Source organism: Postia placenta (assembly GCF_002117355.1).
Source record: "Postia placenta MAD-698-R-SB12 unplaced genomic scaffold POSPLAscaffold_7, whole genome shotgun sequence".
NCBI lineage: Eukaryota > Fungi > Basidiomycota > Agaricomycetes > Polyporales > Adustoporiaceae > Rhodonia > Rhodonia placenta.
This window is the reverse complement of record NW_020169838.1, coordinates 1389829-1409354: the sequence shown is the minus strand read 5'-3', so window position 1 is coordinate 1409354 and position 19526 is coordinate 1389829. Positions and strand designations below refer to the sequence as shown.

At 50.2% G+C, this 19526-nt stretch overlaps 5 protein-coding genes across 5 annotated transcripts; 1 reads left to right on the top strand and 4 right to left on the bottom strand.

The window, feature by feature from the left end:
* Positions 1 to 1030: 1030 nt before the first annotated feature.
* POSPLADRAFT_1142749 (hypothetical protein) lies at positions 1031 to 2716 on the bottom strand (the record flags this gene model as incomplete). Its single annotated transcript, XM_024485466.1, has 5 exons — positions 1031 to 1090; positions 1144 to 1854; positions 1912 to 2095; positions 2146 to 2567; positions 2624 to 2716. The coding sequence occupies 5 exons, from the start codon at positions 2714 to 2716 to the stop codon at positions 1031 to 1033; spliced, it is 1470 nt and encodes a 489-aa protein (XP_024339095.1).
* A 1892-nt stretch (positions 2717 to 4608) lies between these two features.
* Positions 4609 to 6432, bottom strand: POSPLADRAFT_1046660 (hypothetical protein; the record flags this gene model as incomplete). The annotated part of the gene is made up of 10 exons (XM_024479091.1): positions 4609 to 4768; positions 4830 to 4919; positions 4995 to 5034; positions 5168 to 5197; positions 5259 to 5283; positions 5334 to 5482; positions 5538 to 5636; positions 5691 to 5781; positions 6211 to 6286; positions 6347 to 6432. 10 exons carry the CDS (start codon positions 6430 to 6432, stop codon positions 4609 to 4611), a joined length of 846 nt encoding a protein of 281 aa, XP_024339094.1.
* Positions 6433 to 6595: 163 nt separating this feature from the next.
* On the top strand, positions 6596 to 9766 carry POSPLADRAFT_1046659 (hypothetical protein; the record flags this gene model as incomplete). The annotated part of the gene is made up of 12 exons (XM_024479090.1): positions 6596 to 6724; positions 7159 to 7208; positions 7916 to 8169; positions 8227 to 8291; positions 8344 to 8526; positions 8584 to 8665; positions 8717 to 8824; positions 8890 to 8971; positions 9030 to 9134; positions 9192 to 9267; positions 9316 to 9612; positions 9680 to 9766. The coding sequence occupies 12 exons, from the start codon at positions 6596 to 6598 to the stop codon at positions 9764 to 9766; spliced, it is 1518 nt and encodes a 505-aa protein (XP_024339093.1).
* Positions 9767 to 9829: 63 nt separating this feature from the next.
* POSPLADRAFT_1181417 (hypothetical protein) lies at positions 9830 to 17368 on the bottom strand (the record flags this gene model as incomplete). Its single annotated transcript, XM_024488834.1, has 25 exons — positions 9830 to 10039; positions 10088 to 10145; positions 10204 to 10249; positions 10298 to 10316; positions 10368 to 10448; positions 10495 to 10575; positions 10628 to 10641; positions 10697 to 10721; positions 10774 to 10785; positions 10840 to 10872; positions 11000 to 11046; positions 11100 to 11162; positions 11219 to 11365; positions 11421 to 11502; positions 11555 to 11664; positions 11724 to 11857; positions 11906 to 11920; positions 11979 to 12047; positions 12100 to 12111; positions 12173 to 12251; positions 12274 to 12398; positions 13307 to 13343; positions 16479 to 16665; positions 16966 to 17043; positions 17093 to 17368. The coding sequence occupies 25 exons, from the start codon at positions 17366 to 17368 to the stop codon at positions 10013 to 10015; spliced, it is 1857 nt and encodes a 618-aa protein (XP_024339092.1). The 3' UTR covers positions 9830 to 10012.
* A 1025-nt stretch (positions 17369 to 18393) lies between these two features.
* POSPLADRAFT_1046657 (hypothetical protein) lies at positions 18394 to 19091 on the bottom strand (the record flags this gene model as incomplete). Its single annotated transcript, XM_024479089.1, has 4 exons — positions 18394 to 18711; positions 18767 to 18809; positions 18865 to 18893; positions 19077 to 19091. 4 exons carry the CDS (start codon positions 19089 to 19091, stop codon positions 18394 to 18396), a joined length of 405 nt encoding a protein of 134 aa, XP_024339091.1.
* Positions 19092 to 19526: the final 435 nt, after the last annotated feature.

Here is a 19526-nt window from a genome sequence, read left to right as displayed (position 1 = left end):
GCTGCAACAAGGCAGCCCGACGGGTCTTGCATGGTTCAGCTGACCTGGTGGTACCGGACAAGCCTCGGATGAGTGCGCGAATGCTCGTTTTGAACTTCGGACGGACCGAACAAGAGACACGGTATTCGTCGGAATTGCCGAGACACGCCAGTCGAACATAGCTCTGGCTGCTAGCCCCCCTGAGAGGGAATCATGCCAAAGACAATTGATACTCTGGGGTGTATAGAGTTGCTCATGGCCGCGTTCGCAAGCCTCGGGTTCACGAACCACTGCATATTGTTTCATGATTCTCGTGTCAATAGATGCGTTGAGATCTTCTTCACACCTGTGGATATTCTTCGTGCAATGCAATGAGTGGTACTTGTACCGACACGAATCCGCGAGGACGACTCGTTTTGAGGGTGTAATAAGCATAGAGTTGCTCAAATCATCACGGCATGTCACGGCGACAAGTTCACACTCCGACGCGGTAACGCCCGCCAGCAACGAGGTCTTGCAAACGCATCTGTGCGACATGCCGAGCGGAGTCTGAAATACAGTCACATCCAGCCACATGAGCAAGACGATCTCATCCACCATGCTTGTCTACATTGTACCTCAAGTACTTTAAAGTATCGGGCTTGTCGATAAACATTCATATCAATAGAGAATGAAGACTGAAAGCTTCCGGGATGAAATTCTCATCGCATTCAGGCGGGATCTAGTTCGATATTTGCGTACACTGTCGCCAAAATGCCTTGTCGAGCATGCTACTCTTTCCACATCCATGATTTTATCATTTTGGTGCCATGGGGGCATCCATAGGGACTATATACACTCTCACAGATTTTGCGGGATTTAAGATAAAAATGTGGAAGGCTGTACAAGGCGGTTTGAGCAACTCTATACACCCCATAGTACATTAGTCAAGTTGTCACTCCAGTGGCGAGCGATAATTCGGCTCAGTCTCCAATAAATGCAGGTGCTGACGAATCAGAGGTGTAGTTTATCAGAATTATTTCAAGATCACCAATCACTGTCGAGAACATGATCAAGTAATGTAACGAATCTGCCAATGGCCGGTGCCGCCACGCCCGTCTTCGCCCCAGTACTGCAGACGACTCGGCATCAGTACGAAGGCCCTCGAATAAAGACGCAACATACCTCCTCAAGGATTGCATGGTCCGGGACGACTATGATCGCAGCTTCTTCATCAAATCGATTCCGACTCAGGGCGGTTACTCTAGCGATCGTGTTGCTCCCCTCCAACGTTGCCGGTCTCACTCCCCTCAAGGCTGGGTGTAAATCAACGAAATCTACGTGCAGATCCGTGTGCCCATTTTCGTCGTCTTCACCGATCTCGTGGTATGCCAGGATCGCGTGAGTGCCTTGGACACCGGTACCTACTATGGTACTAGTCCGGAGTTCTATCCTTTCACATTGTAGTATCCAGTCATTAATGCTAGTGGGCCGTGCTGGTTGCGACTGTGTAGCCTGCATCCATGATAAGATCTTCCGCCTTGGAACGAAGACCAGACGATTGTCTCCCGGAAGTTGCGCCATTGTTCCTTCAAGTGGAATGGATATACAGATGGCGTCGTTCCGGATTGATGACAAAAACGGGAACTGCGTGGTGCTCAGGCATCCGCACCTGTATGAAGGATACAGGAAGGGCTTTATGCCAAAAGGGTCGTTGCTCTGTGGGAGAGGCAACGTGCACAAGGCATCGTATGGAGACTGCGAGGATTGGCCCTCCGATCCTGAGGTCTCAGCGTGCAGAGAATATACCGACAAGTTGTGGTCATCCATTACGAGGATATGTTGAGTATCGAGAACTTCGAAGCCACAGAAAACGCCTTCACAGGGCGGCAGACGCTGCATTACGTAGGCGAAGATCAGCCAAATACGACACGCACAGACTTGGTTGCTGACCCATACGACCTCCCCAGTCTTCCAATTCCAAACCTCGACCTCGACGACATCGGTCCGAGTATGGCATATAAGCAAGCTTCCCTCGATCACAATCTGGCCGCCGAACGCTGTCATTATGGGTGGCAGAGATTGGGCGGCGTCAGGGTGTGGAACGCCACTATCAAGGGCAAGGAAATGCAGTGAACTATTTCACCATCAGCACAGGAACCTAAAGCAGAGGTGCATAGGAGTTACCCTGGGCGACTGCCAAACTCCCCCTGGACGGGTAACAACAATGCCAGTAGCACTAGAAGGTTTTGTGCAGGATCGATACATAAGGATGCAACATTGAGACCATTCAAATCCGGGACAGTGAACGTCCACTCGCACTCCTCCGTTTCTAAAATCCGAGAGGGGAGTTGAAGGACCTTGAGCTGAAGACCATCTGATTGTACGAACAGCCCGTGAGAGACCGTGTAGATTGTGTCCCTCGAGATAGATCTCCCCGAGACAAGCCTTGGGTTGCGCCGCATGTCACGGAGTGATCGTAGCTTCCCCAATTTCTCCGCGTATGAGAGAGGGCTAAGTGGATTGTCGGTCATGCCCGCAAGCCCCAGTTCGATCTTGTAGTTCAATCGAATGGAGGACTTCATCAACTGCAGAAACAACCGAGAAACCTAACAATCGCGGAGAGCTGAGACGCTTATCACTGCAACCGACATATTGGACTCACTTGTTTCCACTGAATGAGGTCTTCCGTGTCTAGGAGTAGTAAGATTTCTTCCTGTATCTCGAGAGGAAGCCCGACGATGTTCAACGCATCCATGTTATTCGCAGTAGTGGTGGGTGTGGACTGAAAGTAGTCTGCGTCAAGGGGTCTAAAGCGCACGTCTTCCTTGAATTCTTACCGACTCCGTACTTAGCTCGGACCTCAAATCTTGAGAGGGAGGAAGACAATTCATGATGTGGTGAATAACGGCAGTTTCTAAAGTTTCGAGGATCTGTAGCGGCGGGGAGGCGATGGGAGCTTATAAGTAACTATGTGCGTTATGGAGACTGGCGTCGGGCATTACAGCTCCGACGAATATGAGGTGGCTGAGGCTTCTGTAATGCTACCAGCACTGTGCACAGCAAGCTATGTCTTTATCCACGAGTCAATCAGTGAGCATTCCGATGTGTCCTCGTGTCTTTCCTGTGAACCGGTGAACAACCTCTTCTACCCGTACGTGCGCGCTAGGGGTCCCTCTCCATGATGGGTGAAAGAGGCTAATTCAACTCAGATAAACAAGGCTAACGGGTTGGTTGCTGCGTTTCCTGTTTATCAGTCGAGCGGACTCTCCCACGATGTAAGCACGAATCTCTCAAAATGTAAAGGAGACGTGCGACGGTAACGCAGGAGCGCGAAAAGTGTCAGCATCAGCGAAAGGTCAGCCACCGCAACCATCATGCCGCGCCACCGGCAACTCATGCCGTTCGTATCACGGAGTACGGCAATCCTAGAGATGCAGACCGGTGGCGGAACCCATGCTCGCAGATTGGCACAATTCTGGCACGATACGCAAATGAGCGGGGACCGCACAAGAACTAACTACGTGAAATGGACAGATGTCATCTGAAGTGAAGTAAAGACAGGTCAGCCTCGACATATAGCAAACGCAATTTACCCAACACAAAAACACCGATCTAATCTGATGATCTTCCAAATTGAGCATGTGGACCATATAATGATCCTATATTCCTTAAGAACAGTTCCCTGTTGGCTTAGTGGTAACGCCGCTCCTTCTGTTCAGCAAATGGAGGTTAGAATACCCTTGAATCCTTTTTATTTTCAATACTCCTCAACTTCAAAGTCGTTTTTCACACATTTAATATTGAGTTGTGGTTAGGTCACAGTTAGGTTACAGTTAGGTTCAGTTAGGATTAGGTTAGGATTGGTTAGGATTGGTTAGGTTCGGTTAAGTCAGGTTAAGTTAGGTTGGCATTAGGTTAGGTTAGGTTTCAGTGTATATGTAAAAGAAAAGATGGCGTTGAAGTCACGTGTGGGCGCCTGGTGTTTTTGTCTTGGGTAAATTGCGTTTGCTTCGACATATATATATAGCGCGCAGGCAGCAATTTAGACTTGAATAGCGTTCAGACTATGATTCTAGCAAGTGAGTCTCGATTCTGCATAATGCTAACCATGGCTTAATAAGCATCTGAAATAACTAGAGGATCATCTCCACACTGGTATGAACTGAAGGCTGGGTAGTACAGATGCACGACATCTGATACCCCACATATCTGCCTCGAACCCTCGTGTAACCTCCCTTGTAGTTCAGGACTCGTACGCACAGCACCTCAGCGTAGATCTTCTCAATTGGTGGCAATGAACTATCAAAGCTTCTATACATGTCGCGGATTGTAAAACGCACATACGCTTCCGCAGTCGTCGTCTGTCCGTAGTGCGTGTAAGCTGGACTATATCGCCATTGCTGTCTCGATGGCTTGTCATGAACGATCCGGAAATCGAAGTCACTAGACGAACCCTGACCATGAGTAAAGTTGTATAATGTCTGCAATTATAAGCAAACCATAGGACAAGAAAGTAAAATAGAGTATTTGAGCTTTGAGTACGCTCCCGGCAGAGAGCTCTATTCCCAATATGGTATGTTTAACTCCTGCGATCTCCAGCTCCGTCGCCTGATATTGTTGGTTATGCCGTCTGACAGCATCTCATAATCAGAAAGCTGAGCCAAGGTCGCCAGGAGGTCGGGATGGAAGGCCGCAGTGTAGATCGTACCCGCCATCTTTTGTAGACCGAGACGTTGACTGAGGAGATTCGTCGAAGGAGTCAGTCGACAAGTTGATAGGCATATGACCCGAATTAAGGAAGAGGGAACTAAGTGGAAGCAACCGCGTTGTCAATGACTCCCATTACGAGGAACGAGGAAGAGGCTTACGGTGTGATCTCCACATTCGTCGTGAACTGCCCGTTGCCTTTGGCTGCAGTACTCATGTCGGTCAACTCTTGACGTTCGCCCTGTCTCTCGCTCAGATCACTGGCAAGCGAGGCGTCGGCATCAACTACCCTTTACTTACAACGACTAAGACCACGAGGTACGTACCTAGAGTCATCTTCTTTTAGGTTCATGAGGGAGATAAAGGCTGCAGACGATATTATGACACTGTGATGTGTTAGGCTCGAAATACATCAATGAGTCAGACAAACCGACCTGATCATCGTGGCTGAATAGGTAGAAAGTCAAGATCGATCAGAAGAAGCTGGGATGTCACATACCCGGGATTGAAAAGAATATATCCATGATGGCTACCCCAATTGTTTAGTACAACGCGTGACGGCGAACACCTCAAATACGCGGTGCACGCACGATTAAGAGCAGCAAGTGTAAAAACCTCTCAGAGGGTGAGATGAATTGAGCTGTGACTGAGACTGATAGACGTACTAGAGAGGGAACGTTGACGACGACAGCCGTGACCACATATAAAATGCCCTGCCTGTGTACGACGGCCCACAAACGTCTGTTACCCAAACGGGATTTTGGCCCTAAGCCAAAGAGCGTTGAACATAGGATGACGATGTCGAAAAAAACAGCTGTGGTCAATGGCTTAGCGCTCGAAATGTGAACAGCGGCGGCGATACGACATACTATAGGCCACGAATATGGCAAGTTCACGATGATTATCAGAAGTCACTGCACCGCACAACGTGTGATTATCTTCAGTAGGCTTGACATTCATAAGACCGACTAAACAGACATCTCAGTTTTCATCGTAGCACATGAGCTTGAGTCTCCACTCACCGATGAAACTAATGATGATGTGGGCAATGCAGAGCACCATGAGAGTCAATTGAACCCAGCGTTTGTGCGTCCACAATGCCCATCTTGAGTTCTTGCAGGATCAGCACCGTGAGATAAGTAGATTGAATATAACGCACGACCGCATCAACAAGTTGGCACTGGCGCAAGCACCCGCTATATTGCCTATTGTCTGTGCATGCGTTCCGTCACGGTCAGATAACACACCTGCCATTGTCAGTCACCTACCGAAAGGCACTTCATTCCGACTGCCAGTAGAATTAGTTGCGAGCCACGAGCATGCGGGAAGATATGCTCACTGACCCCCACAGTCAACAAAGGGCTCTGGGACTTGCGTGATGATGACTCTACCAGAATCTGGGTCATAAAATAAGCATGCATGACAGGCTGGAATAGCTCACAAAGCTATTAGTACGGACAACAGACAGTAGCGGCCTAACAGATAAGGTACCTGCCAGCAGAAATCAATCATAATGTCCTAAATGCGTGAATTTCCACTTACGTATATGGGCTTGAAATTCAATCTGCGCGTAAGTAGTGGCCATTCGACGTAGTGAAAGGTTATAAGAAGCTGCCAGCTGAATAGGACAAGTTAAGGACACAATGTTAATCCAATCCAATGCGCTGTAATTACGCACCCGTAGAGGCCGAGCGTAAACACCAGCATTTGGCTGAAAGTAAAGGAGATAAGTAGTACGACATCGGGATCTTGCCAGTGGACCATAGCGCAGATATGCGTCTATGTCTTATGCGGAACACTCGCTGGGACGAGAAGTTAGTTGGTCTCAGAGACACGTCGCAGTGCTTTTCGTCTTGATGCGAGCGTGGGCAGAGTTAATGAACGTCACTGTAGCCTATGGCCTCAAGGAAAAGGGTGAAGCCAAGAAATGTCTTCAATATTCAGAGTGACATCGCAATATAACGAGAAGATTGACCTGCGTTCGGCTGAGGGACGCGTCGCACCATCACGAAATCAGAAGACGCTAGTCTCGAGCCGAGCCCCTTTCCTGAGCGGGGTTAATCTTCAGAATTTGTGAGTGTCTGATCAATGGCCTCGCCTCAATTCTTCTTGGGGAGATACAATGTGGATTCCGTTTCCACACCCTTATTCTCTCAGCATGTTCGCTGGCTTGAAAGTGCCGTTCGTCGTACATCGCGGTGGTAGCAGTCTAATTTAGGGACTGATTGCCGTAACATTGACAATAGCATCTAACATTGAAATATTGACGGGCGGCAGCGCCCCGCCCGTGACGCTCTGCCGTGAGTGACTCTTGGTCCCGTGATGTGTGACTCGCGCGTTCACGTCCTCGCGTCCCACCGCGTGGCACGCCACAGGCCTGTGTCTTTGTTCTTGACCTTGCTACAATGAAAACCAAAACAAGGCTGAAATTTCCCAGAGTATCAGGTAAATTATTGATACATATTGCATTGCCAACTAGTTCATAATCAGTTTACAGGCTATGAGCTCTATGAACAGATAGGGGGAGGCGGGTTTTCAACGTGAGTGTCGCTCTAAACAACTGAATGAGGTCCTCGGCGAGGAAGCAAAGTTTCTGGTTTGTCCTTTTCCGAGTCTGGATTCGCAGACATTGCTCACTCGCCGTTGCGGACTCCTGTGCTCTTGATAATTAAGGCGCAACGGCGAGGTGACTCGGCAAGGAAACTCTCAGTCTAATTCTTCACGCACCATCTTCTCAGTATTTGGTGCACTGCTTCTCACTCATGAGCTGACTGATGATGGAGGAACAATTAGCACAGTAGCAGCAACTCTTCTAGACTGTTACTATCTCCCGCTGCGAAAGAGTATCACTCTTGCAGTTGTCTAGTCGGTTTCACTGTGGTGGCCCTGCCACTTGCGCAGATCGTGAGTGTATGTCGTGATGTGGCTGTGGAGCCCCCTTTTCTCAAAGTGTACCAACGCGGATTTAGTGTGCCGCCGAGCGGCCTTCCTTGGGGGCCATTAGCGTCGCGGGAGACATTGTGATGAGCCCGACCATCGCGGATAGAAAATTATGTTCTTGATATGCGAAGACAGTCTCAATTGCCGTAGTTATGTTCCATTTCCTCCTGCGATACGGATGACGCTGTGCATCTTTGAGCCAGATTCGCTGTTGTAGGACTTAATGCGTTGTACAAGGCCCTTCTTGCTTGTTTCCAAGCCGTCAACCTCAAATCATACTAGTCTTTTTGACTGAATCATGTCCCAGGGTCTGGCGTGCGGTCCATTTCGAGGACAAGCGCGTCGCAGCATGCAAGGTTGTCTTGCTAACGCCGGAGACGACCCAACAAGAGCGAAAAGCACTGGACAAAGAGATGCGCGTACACACGAATCTCAAGCATTCGAACATACTCGCGTTCATCAGCGCGGTCAAGGTTGAGCCTGATGTGGCCTCAATCTACACCCCTGGACTGTACATGCTCTTAGAGATTGCGGCAGGAGGCGATTTATTTGACAAAATCGGCTAGTACCTCCACAAAGCGTGTAGTTCGAGCCGTCGCTGATTTGATATATATTTAGCCCCTAACATCGGTATCGGAGAAGAAATGGCGCATTATTATTTCCTGCAGATGATGTCTGGCCTCGTGCGTATGATCTACCGTCTCACATGATATTAACGTAATCTTGTTGTCACAGATTTACATGCACGGAGAGGGTGTCTGCCATCGGGATCTGAAACCCGAAAACCTGCTGCTCGATGGGGCAGGGGTTCTCAAAATCTCCGACTTCGGGTTATGCTCTGTATACATGCTCAAAGAGTCGGGAAAGACCCGCTTGCTCACCGATCGCGTCGGGAGTCTGCCGTACATGGCCCCTGAGGTGAGTGCAGATAGCAGCCTCACGCGATTAGGCATTTAAGCATTCAAGAACCTGTAGCTCGCCATCGATGGTCCATATTCTGCCGAGCCCATCGACGTTTGGGGTGCCGGTGTCATCCTGTATGCCATGCTCGCCGGAAGTAAGTTGATTTGTTCGTGCCACTGTATTTCCTAATGCTAATTGGGTATAGATACTCCATGGGACGAGCCGACCAAGCGCAGCTACGAATATGCGCAATACATCACCGGGCGCTGCTTCAATGAGGCGCCTTGGAATACGTTCGGTAATGATGTCTTGTGTAAGTCGCCATATCTTTCTCTGTACAATCAAGAAAACTCAGATTTGCGGGATGTATCGTATTAGCCCTTCTCACCGGCATGCTCGCCCTCGCGCCATCGCGCCGGATGTCACTGGGCGATGTGTGTGCGCATCCGTGGATGATACGGTCCGTTATAGATCTAGTGCGCGAAGATTGTCCGTTCATTCTTACGTGTTGCATCCAGGCCAAGTCAGATTGCACGACACGGCCTGTCTTTTCTGGCAGACTCTCTTATGCAATCCTTGCGCGCCACTGGCGATCTCGCAATTGCCAATCCAGACATTTCAGCGTATGTCGTTACGCCTATCACTCCTTCAAGTAGTCTAACCCCGCTTACTCGCCGCAGCAATGTCGACCCCGACGGAGACCAGATTATGGCTACTGCGCAGCGTACGCAATTCACGCAGTCGCTACTGCTCTTTGTAGGAATCTTCGTTGCCGTTTGACTGTAGACTGACGTTGGGCCCCAGTCACAAACGCAAAACGGAACTCGGTACATGCCGCAGCTCACGCGCTTCTACACGCAAGTTGGGCCATACGATTTGCTACCGCTCATCCAAGAGGCCCTCACGGACCTTGGCGTGAAGTGGAAAGAGGCTGTTGAAGTCGAGCTTGGGACAACAAGAGATGGTGTTGAGGACATAATGTTGCGTATGCGGATCGGTGGGCACGACCCGCGCCGGCTACTTTTCAAGGGCTGGGTGGAGCTCGAGGATTTTAGCTACGCTGGAAAAGAGGGAGGTTTCTGTGTCATGCTTCGAGACCAGGTGCGTCATTTTCTTGATAAATCTACGGGTGTGAAGACTTACCACGATCGTTCCGCGTTTGCATCAGGGAAATCCTCTCTCTTGGCGAGCGCTCTGGAAGTCCGTCATCGAGCATCCTATTGTTCGCCCCCACGTCTTTTTCAAGGGATCGTGAGCGCATTGCATTTCATCGTTTGGTGATCCACGCAAGGCCCTCATTCTTATCACGGATTCATGTATTATAACCCAACAGGAACACTAGTGTATTCGATAGATACTGTACATCGTTATTGCAACACGGATACTTATATGAGTCGTTAGAATTGCTTGCCATAACAATGCGGTCTGTACATAGTTGGAGCGTCGTCATAGCGAAATCAAAGCGATAGGAAGACAACACAAAGACGTGATGAACACAGCGTTACATGATAAATTTGCGGGTTGTATCCTAGTATAAAGTGAGCGTCTACACTGGCCGTACGGAAATATCGCTCACGATATGATGAGACGAGGATAGTTGTGGCTTCTGACTGTAATTCTTCTTGAGGATGGCCCTAATGGACGCAATGTTAAGTATTACTAGCAGAATATGGGACGGCGATATGAATAGACCTGATAGACACTAGAAGCTGTTGATATGTCTGGTTGGGCTTGTCCGCTACGAAACATCAGTCCTTATCTTAGACAAATGAATGAAGTGACAAACTTAAGGACTTCATAATGGCCTGAAATTGTCGCTTCAATATGAAGTGTCTAAGAATGGGGAGCTGACATACATAGCTCATGGCACCGACCGCGGCGCCTGCTTCCCACGTATCGGCACTAGTCTGAGAATCCAAGCAGCCACTCCAGGAGACCTGCCCTCGCTCAGCATGGAAGTGTATTCTTAGATAGGCCACTCACGACGTCCGCCTCGGTGTACTTCTCCTTCACATGGCTCGGAGTGACTTCGCTGTGTCCCTTCTGTCGACCATTCGTATGGTACTGGAGAAGAGTTTCGTTACCAATTATAAAACAGCAATATCAGCAAGCTTACAACATAAGGTAGATCTGGACTAGAAAGTCAACACGCGACTCGAGAAAGAGCGCAGGAATTAGGACATACCAAGTGCAGATCCAGAGTGACATGACTAGAGAAGCGGTATCAATAACTCGAACTAGTCAACGAATTAAGTATCTCACGTCGAAGATAGCCTGACACCCGTTAAAATTAGGTTGAAGTATGTGTGAAAATGTTGGCGCACCTACCGTGAGACGACAGCCCCGTGGTAGCGGCTTCACCTATGCTTAGATTGAATAACGTTCAATCATCGAGATGAACTGATATGTACCATGATCTTATGCATTTCCTTGATCAAACGACGTCATTACAACACAATGAACGTGTGTTCGAGTTTCAAATACACACGTCGTCCACGATATGACCCGTCCATTTGTAGTCAACCGGGAAGATAACTAACAACACAGATGGTTAGGAAATAGAAAGACTGACGCGATATCTCACATACCCTCGTCTAGGCCGTCAACCTCATCGCCGTCGAGATCTTTCGTCTGCCCACCATGTCCCGAGTCTGCGCAGATGATAATGAGCACATTATTGCTACATGTAGTTAGCCTTGAAGCGTACAGTGGAGAAAAAGGGAGTCATGCGGCTGAGCATCGCGTACAAGCCAGCGCATTGCGTCAATTATATTTGCTCGCGTGGGCTGATGGTGGAGGTTGGGTGTATCATCCGTGAGCAGAAAGATATTCTCCTCTCGGTAGTTATAGTGTTCTGTGGCAGAGATAAGTGATCAAGGAGAGCACACGCTGACAAAGGCAAAACTTACTGATAAGGAAGCGCTGCACATTCCTAGCGTCATTTACACAGCCATGAAGTTCGTTGTGTTGGCCTTTGTAATTGATCCCAATCTAGAGACCGTCCGGATAAATGAATATTCAGCCCGCGAGCAAGCTCCCTCACACAAAGCGCCTTCTTTCTTCCTGTGCATTTGGAGAATTTCGGCTTGGACTTGGGTTGCCGGGACTGAGCGCCATTCGACTGCAATTTCTGAGTAGGCTGCGTCTTGGCTTCTGTCATCGCACGATAGTTTGTACGAATTCAAGGGTGACTGCTTCTCTGAACAACGTACGATACGATTTCTCGTTGCCATTACTATGAGACTGTTTCACGCGATGCACATGAACATGATGATTACTGTAGTGATGGTGCGTGTGCATGGTGGTGACAACTGTTCTCTGCGTGGTCGACACAAGAGCTCGAGTCCTAAACTTTACATCAATGTCAATGCATCGATTGCTATTTGGGACATACCCTTGTTCGTGTCCACTGAAAGGGTATGAATATATGAAGCAAAATCATAGTAGCGGATGCAATAAACACTTACTATGGACTATAAGCGCCGTAAGATGCTCCGATTGGCAGTGGCGGTGATGGATAGCCAAACGCAGCTTGTCTGGATATCGAGAATGATAAACATGTATGATTACGGAGTGGAGATCGCTCACGAGGCAAAGGCACTAGAAAACAGACACAATCAATACAATTTAAACAATGTATACTTGGTGCGAATGAACGTACAAGGGCGCCTGAAAATAGCCCGGCGCTTGGGAGAATGGACTCGAAGGGGATGTGACCCAACTCGGCGGAGAGTCGCCGCCTCTAAAGACATTCCACATTACGACTCTGGCTGTGTGCGGCGACAACACCGTCCGCAGGATATGGGGGTGAAATGTGCAGGTACGCCAGCAGACTTGGACCCCCAAGCTGAAACAACAAATACTTAATAACGCGTCCGAGACGGGCGCTCTGAGACCGTGGGTGACTCAAACTCCTGTCGGAACAGCAGCGCGAGACTAAGAGCGCCCCTTGGGCTCCGGGTCGGAGAGCTGTTCTGGCTAAGGAAACGGTTCCGGTGCATCAGTAGTTGGATGCAGCAGTGCTACAACCTGCATTGATCTAAAAGGGGTAATAGAGGCGATGTGCCGGACCGTTCCTGCAGATTGAACCGCCGCATGAAATGCAGTCGATGGGCTTGGCATACTCGTGTTTCGTATTGCTGCCTCGTTCTCTTCGCCATATGCTAACATTGGCTTCGCGGAGAAGTCGGATGAATGTGTTGGAACTTGGAATTGTGGCGAGCGCACGCCATCGTATTTGGTGTTGTTTGTAGTACCTCGCAGACTTTGCGCGAGCCATCCTGTATGTTCCTTACGCGTTTGACAGAGCTCAGACAAACGCGATATATCTTCGTTGATCGTTCTCGCTTCGGGTCTCGGACGAACTTTAACAGAATGTCATTAACACGCGGCCACAAAAGTCCAAAGTATCCCGGATATCAAAATTGTAGGCCGCGGCATACAACTGGCTTAGCACAGGTAACCACACTTGTCCCAAAAGACCTCGCAGCAGCGGCACCGAGGCTAAGCATGAAGTGTCAGCCTTGGGCTTACTCGACTATTCCCATGTCTTGACTAATCGCACAGGGCAGCTAACAGTGGGTTGCTTCTGCTGAACATACGTTTATCTTTTTCGCATCGAACTTGAGGGCGGCATATGCACTGTGAACTCAATCTATACAGAATTTGAGCAATGACGCTGTATCTAGTTGATATCGCATACAAGACACAGATAGTGATCACATACCTTTATGACTTTCTCATCACCTACCTTGGTGAATCTGGTGTGAAGCCCTTTGGTGTACCGTATACGTACACTCTGGGCCTTTGTATGGTAGCCTCGAACTCTCGGTCTGATAGGATGGCATCCACGCAAGAGGTCTCGTGGACGACCTCCCGTAAAGTTCAACTCGGGTCACGTGTTATCCTCGGACTCTGATCTACTGCGGAAGATGTGTACTTGGTCATGTTGGCAGCTGCGCCCGCCCATTCCAAATAACCACTTAGCAACACTTAAAACATGTCTCAGTGTATATTAATGTCATACACGCGTGCACAGTAAAGTAATAATTTATTGTATGACAGACCACAATTCCTTTTACAATGAAGGCAGCACACTGTTCCCTGTCTGCGTGTGGTAGTAACGCAACCGATTCCAGGATCTGAATACGGGTATCCACATCGACGAGGATGGTGTCCGCATCCAGTGTATAAGGGGAAAACGGACGAGAATGCCAGAGATCGGTGTTGTGACTGGACAACAGAGGCTGCTGGCGGTGACGGCGGCGGAGGCGTGCTGGCGGAAGTCTGCGACGGATGCGGAGGCGTGCGCTGCTGCTGCCGCCGCGCGCGCTGCGCAGACGCAAACATGCCCGCGAGGTCCATATCGCTGAAGCTTCGCTCGCCGGGCGAGAGGCCGCGCTCCACGCCACGCATCGCCGCCGCGTCCTCGTAGTTCGGTAGTCCGCGCAGGCTCGATAGCGGGGTAATGCCCCCAACGAGTAAGCCGCGGCTCGCGATGCTGTAGTCCGGCACCTCCGTGCACGCGTAGTACAGCTACTCCGGACTCGCCATCCGCTGCGGCGTACCGAGGCTCGTGAGGTTCACAGACGACGCGCCCCGGAGGAGCCCTTTGAGTGCGGGGGATGGAGTGTGGGGGAGACACCTTGCACGACCCAAGGATGGACGACGCGTAGGGTGGCGGCCTCAGGGCGGTACGCGTTGGCGACGCGATCGCATACATGCGCGGGGTACAAGGGTAGGTCATTGTCCTCCTCAGGCTCCTCACCGTGTGTGCCTACAGCTTGGCTTCCGTCAATGTTCTGCGGGCCGAGGCCGCCGTGTGTGCAACGTCGCCGCCCGTGCTTCATCATAAAGCCTTTTATCAAGGACGTGCAGAGAGAGGGAGGAACGAAGCTCGGACGTGTGCCCGTCCTCATTGCTGATGAGAATAGACCAGCGGACCAGCGGCTGCGGTGTGATACTTGAATAGGCTGTGAAGACCATTAATATAGACGCATTACGCTGGAACAAAAGGTGCATATACCGACCTCTAGTGAGTGACTTGGCATCGCATGTATAGGCACGTTAATATTGAGCATAGTGACGATGTCTACAGACGCCTCGATCATTTCAGCCTTTGTTGGATCTAACGGAGGTGGTGGTAGCGGAGACGGGTTGACAGGCAAGCTCTCGCTGCTCGTCAATGGTCGTAATTGAGGCACAACATGAGAGCCTGTCGTGGAGGGGCGCGCGCCAACGGACGATTGGGAGGAATTTGTCGTAGTGGTCGTGAGGGGCACCAATTCGGACGCTTGGTGGACAGGCGACGGGGGATGTGATGTGACGGCGGGGAAGGACCCGGTCGATCCGTTCACAGGACTGTGATGCGCGTGTCCGTTCGCGGTCGCGGGACTCGCGGGCGTCGATGTGTTGTGCCGTGGCAGATGCGTTGTGTGTGTTGTGTTTGTTGTGTGCCAGTGGTGCAGGAGAGGTATGTGATACTGGTGGTGCTCCTCGTCGACGTGGACAATCGTACTTGAGATCACGAGTGTGCTTACCTGTGTCCTGTGTACCGTCAGACGCGTAGAGCTTGATCGTCTCGTTTACGCTCGTCGTAACATTGAGCACGCGCGGGCCCTTCCCCAGAGGAGAAACTTCAATACCGTAGTAACCTTCTCGCCGGCGGCGCCCGCCTTGTGTGAGATCATGATGCTATACATGAGCATTTCGGGCCATGTATTCTCAATCTCGAGGGTCTGTTGGTACTCGAGAGCCTCGGGTGCGGATACAATGGGTCTGGGTACGAGACAAGGCTTCGGCATCAAATGGTATGAACGACGTCGCCCAAGCCAGAGATCATGGCAAGACTCAAATGCGGAGACAGAGGCACTGAGTTCGGATGCCGTCCGAGTCGCCAGCTAAGTCAGAAGTCGGGGTGGAATTAGCGTATGCTTCTTCCTCTGAGATTGTAGACACAGATGAGTCATTGTCGAGGATTGAGGATGCCGAGAGTTCGCCAACAGCTAGATGGCGACAGAATTCGGCCTGTCGGCGCTCTCTTTGAGGAGCAACTCGTGGAGCCTGTTAAAAAACAGAGACTGCGGCGCAGACACAATAACTACTCCTCGCAGGGTGTTTGAGTGGATTCAAATTGACCGAAGAGATCAGAGTTGTCCTCGAAATTCAGCGACCCGTGGGGTGACCTGCAGCTCTACCGTGTCACAACAGCCGCCGCAAGTGGCGCACGCAGCCACAGTGATGCCGACATGTCGCGAGAGGAGCCACCGAACAAGAGCGAGATCATCACAGCAAGAGATGCGACACCGAAGGACGCAAAAACATTGCACAAAGGAACTTAAGATCGACGTCAAGTCATATTTCACAATTCAGCCATCACAGGCCAAAAGCAGTCCCGTGGTGAACATGATATACAGGGCGTCGATTCGCACAAGCGAATACCAGCCACTAAATCAGCCACAAGCGCCACAGGCTCAGCCACCGGGGCCACCGCGGCATCTCGGACAGCCACAATCTCAGCCACAAAACACGGGCGGCAACTGATGCACTGTCAAAAATCTGACTAAGCTCAAAAGCCCTCACAGGTAACCAAATAACAGGTTATTTGGAACCGTCTGCAGCACGTATATTATATGCATAGGTGGACGGGTTCGACACCAGAGCAACAGCAATGGTGTGAGTGAATTCCAAGTCGTATATCAATTGCGCATACACTGATCGTATAAGTACATGTTTTGTCGGATGACATACTGGGCATTATAATCTCGCCGAGCCTTCAGAGCTTCTCTTCGGGCTTACAGAAAAGTTCAAGCGCGGGAAATGGCATCGTATTGTGATGTTCGCATTCCCAGTCTCAATCACAACTTCCTCTCGGCTCAGTGCAAGAAGCTTCCCACTAGTCGGTACTTGACCTGAGAGTCCAAATTTCAGCTGCAAGTCACGACTTGAAGGGCGACAACGCAGCATACCATAGTCTCGTGGCATGACGGCCACTGATGCTCCTTTGGCGACGTTTAACCGGTTCGCCTCAACGCTGTCGAAGCCGATGATGTCTATATCCTCCGGTTGCGACGACTTGATGATTTCGGCGGCTTCCTGTCCAGTAATGGATCTAAACGGCGCGGCATTTTCCTTCTGGAGGCTTTCAAGAAGATCCTTCATACGAGAAATCCACTAAGTCACTAGTGAGTCCATGTGCCTCCTTCCGTGCGACTGTCAATGGAGCCCTCACCTCCAAGCTTTTTGGAAACGTATCAGGATCCCATAGGTCGTCTAGGGAGCGCATGGAATCTCTCATCCAGTAGAACACAAAGTACGCTGCATTATCAGCGAGACTAGGGCCTTCGGTATCAAGCAACCAATCACGGCCATCAATTAGTTGTTCCTCTAGGAGATGCTACAAAACCGCCTCGGCATTAGTCCGACGTTCATATCTCGTAGCAGGCGATCACATACCAGACAAGACGAGAGAGTACTCTTCACCTCTTCCCGCCGTGCTGCAATAGCGGGAACGTCAATATAGTGCCCGCGGAACTGTGACTGGGTTAGTTACTGATCTCCAATGATACTTCATACGACTCACGGAACTTCTGTCCACGATGAAGTCAGGGGTGAGCTGCTCGTATGGTATATGGTCCGTTGCTTCATGAAAGAGGGTGTTGTCAATGAAAAACACGGATAGCGCCTTCATTATGCCCTTATCCACTTTGTTCATCCCCGTTCGCGGGGGAAACAAGGTTCCGTATCCTTCAGTGGCGGGGAAACGGCGCTCGAGAGCCACTGCGATCATGTTGCTGTCGCAGTACATATCGTTCCCTATCGCAAGGACAGGGATTCGGCGGTAAGGGATTCCCAGCATCTCTGAGAGCTCGGGTCAGGGAAGAATCCACGACACCTCAAAATTGTTTTAACCAAACGGCTGCCATGATCAGCACGACATGTTACCTCGACTCCGTTGTGTGGAATCCTCTTCAGTGTCAAGACATCCTTGATTTTGGCGGCATAAGGAGATAAGTCATAACTGCAAAGAATTCAGCGATTCAGTGAAAAATGCTGAGTCGCGAACATACTGGTACAAAACGACCGGTGGTGACATTTTCGCGTAGTGGCTTAATACCGAGCTTAGAATGGGTGGTCGCTCCCCTTGCAAGACCGTTCGATTAGTGCAGCGTGCGATTTTATATCCGGTATGCGTTCGCTTGCCCACATCAACATGTTAAGTTCAGGAGCAATCAAATAAGTAGACGTACTTATCTCATTATCTAGCTCGAGTTCCCATACTGATACACGCCTCTTCCCGCCGGGGCCGATGTCGAGGAGGCTTCATCTGGTGGTGATACTCACATATCCCAATGTATTTTAGCACAGATCCCATAATCTTAACCCTCTCCACCCCTATGATGACTGACACAAAACTTTCGAAAAACATGCCGTCGAGGTGGACCTCTATGTGACATGAGATCACGGCCGAAAATGTCAAATTCAATCTTTGTGATATGACATTTGTTTGGTCAAAATGGGAATGCAGCCGCATTGCCCTAAATACAGAATTAGAGTACTAAACGCCAAACCTTGGGTTACCTGCGATGCCTTTCAACAGGCCCCTGCTGCCGACCATTGACGCTATTTTAAAGAAGACGTCTGCAAAGCTGGGCCTAAGATTGCGCGTGAGATCCAAAGGGATGCCATGACTCATCTGTCGCACGGCCGTGGGGGGAGAAGTGTGCTTTTTGGATGCTACTGTTGTTCCGAGACTGCAAAGATATTGAGAAGAGTTGGCGGAAGCTTGATGTTGATCGAGGCGCGGAGGTAGTAGGCCTGGCACGCGGTAGTGCTCGAATCATATCTGTTAGTCCGTTCTGGGAGTACTAGTATATGTACACATTAGATGGCCATAAAGTAGTGCGCTTCCTCTAGCTCTCTCGGAGTCTCGCAAATCGGAGAGTCAAACCCGTCCGAGAGTACATCCGACGGCGGGCGGCGATGAATTGGTAGAAGCGGTATGGGTGTCGGGGCATCCAGCGCGTCGAAGAGGTCCCGGGCTTCTTCGTCTGGCTCATATGCAGAATCTGGATGTTCTTCTTCCCCGTGTGCTGCCTTGGGGATAACCATGCTGTCAATTACGAAAGCTCGCCTGTTTCGGTGCTGTGTGCGGCCTCGTGCCCTGTATTGGTGACGCCGAGCGGCCTTTTGAATGTGCAGCTGACACCCATAGTGAGATTATGACAGTGTGCTTTTTCTGCATCAGGCGACTCACCAGCATGTGGCATCCCAGCATGGAATTCGCGACAATGACTATGCTACAAGAAAGCACGATGTCAGCAGCAAAGTGGATTTCCGGTCACGCTCACTCACGGTATGAAGGCGACAAAGAGAGTTTCTATCTAGTCAACCATCATCAGCGCCACGCAGCCCGAGGAACAGACATGATGAGACGCACCTGCAAAACCCATACCACGAAATTGACCAGGATGGCGCTCAGGACCCCGCCAAAATTGAAACATTTGTCTTTCCGTTCTATTCCTTGTACTACTAGCGCCCATACTGGCGCCTGTCTTAGCGCTCACCCGCAGGTTGAACATTATGTAGCTTACATAATGGGGTCCGTGCGCACTTCGTGCCTGGTATCGTACCACTACGTTTCTTTCTTCACTAACACGACCACATAGACACGATGGTCCGTGCGCAGTCGGTACTTGTATAAGTAGTTGTACCATTAGTCGGTCGAACCCTAAGTTCGACCTGGTTATTCATTCAAGTCTCTGCTCCTCTTCGCTTGGGGTAGTGGTCATTCTCGACTTCCTCGCTCGATCTTCAGGACGACGCACTGTCCATAAGCCCTCGCTCGTCATCTACAAGTCAGGCATCAATATAGGAGTGTAGACCGTTGTATCAAAAGGTCGAACTTTCTAAGCTACGTTCCTAGTTTCACCTAGTCGAACAACTCATCCACCATCACGTCGAACAACGCAGTAAACCCGGTTCCTTGGGACTACCAGCCCTCACAGGATCTCCCC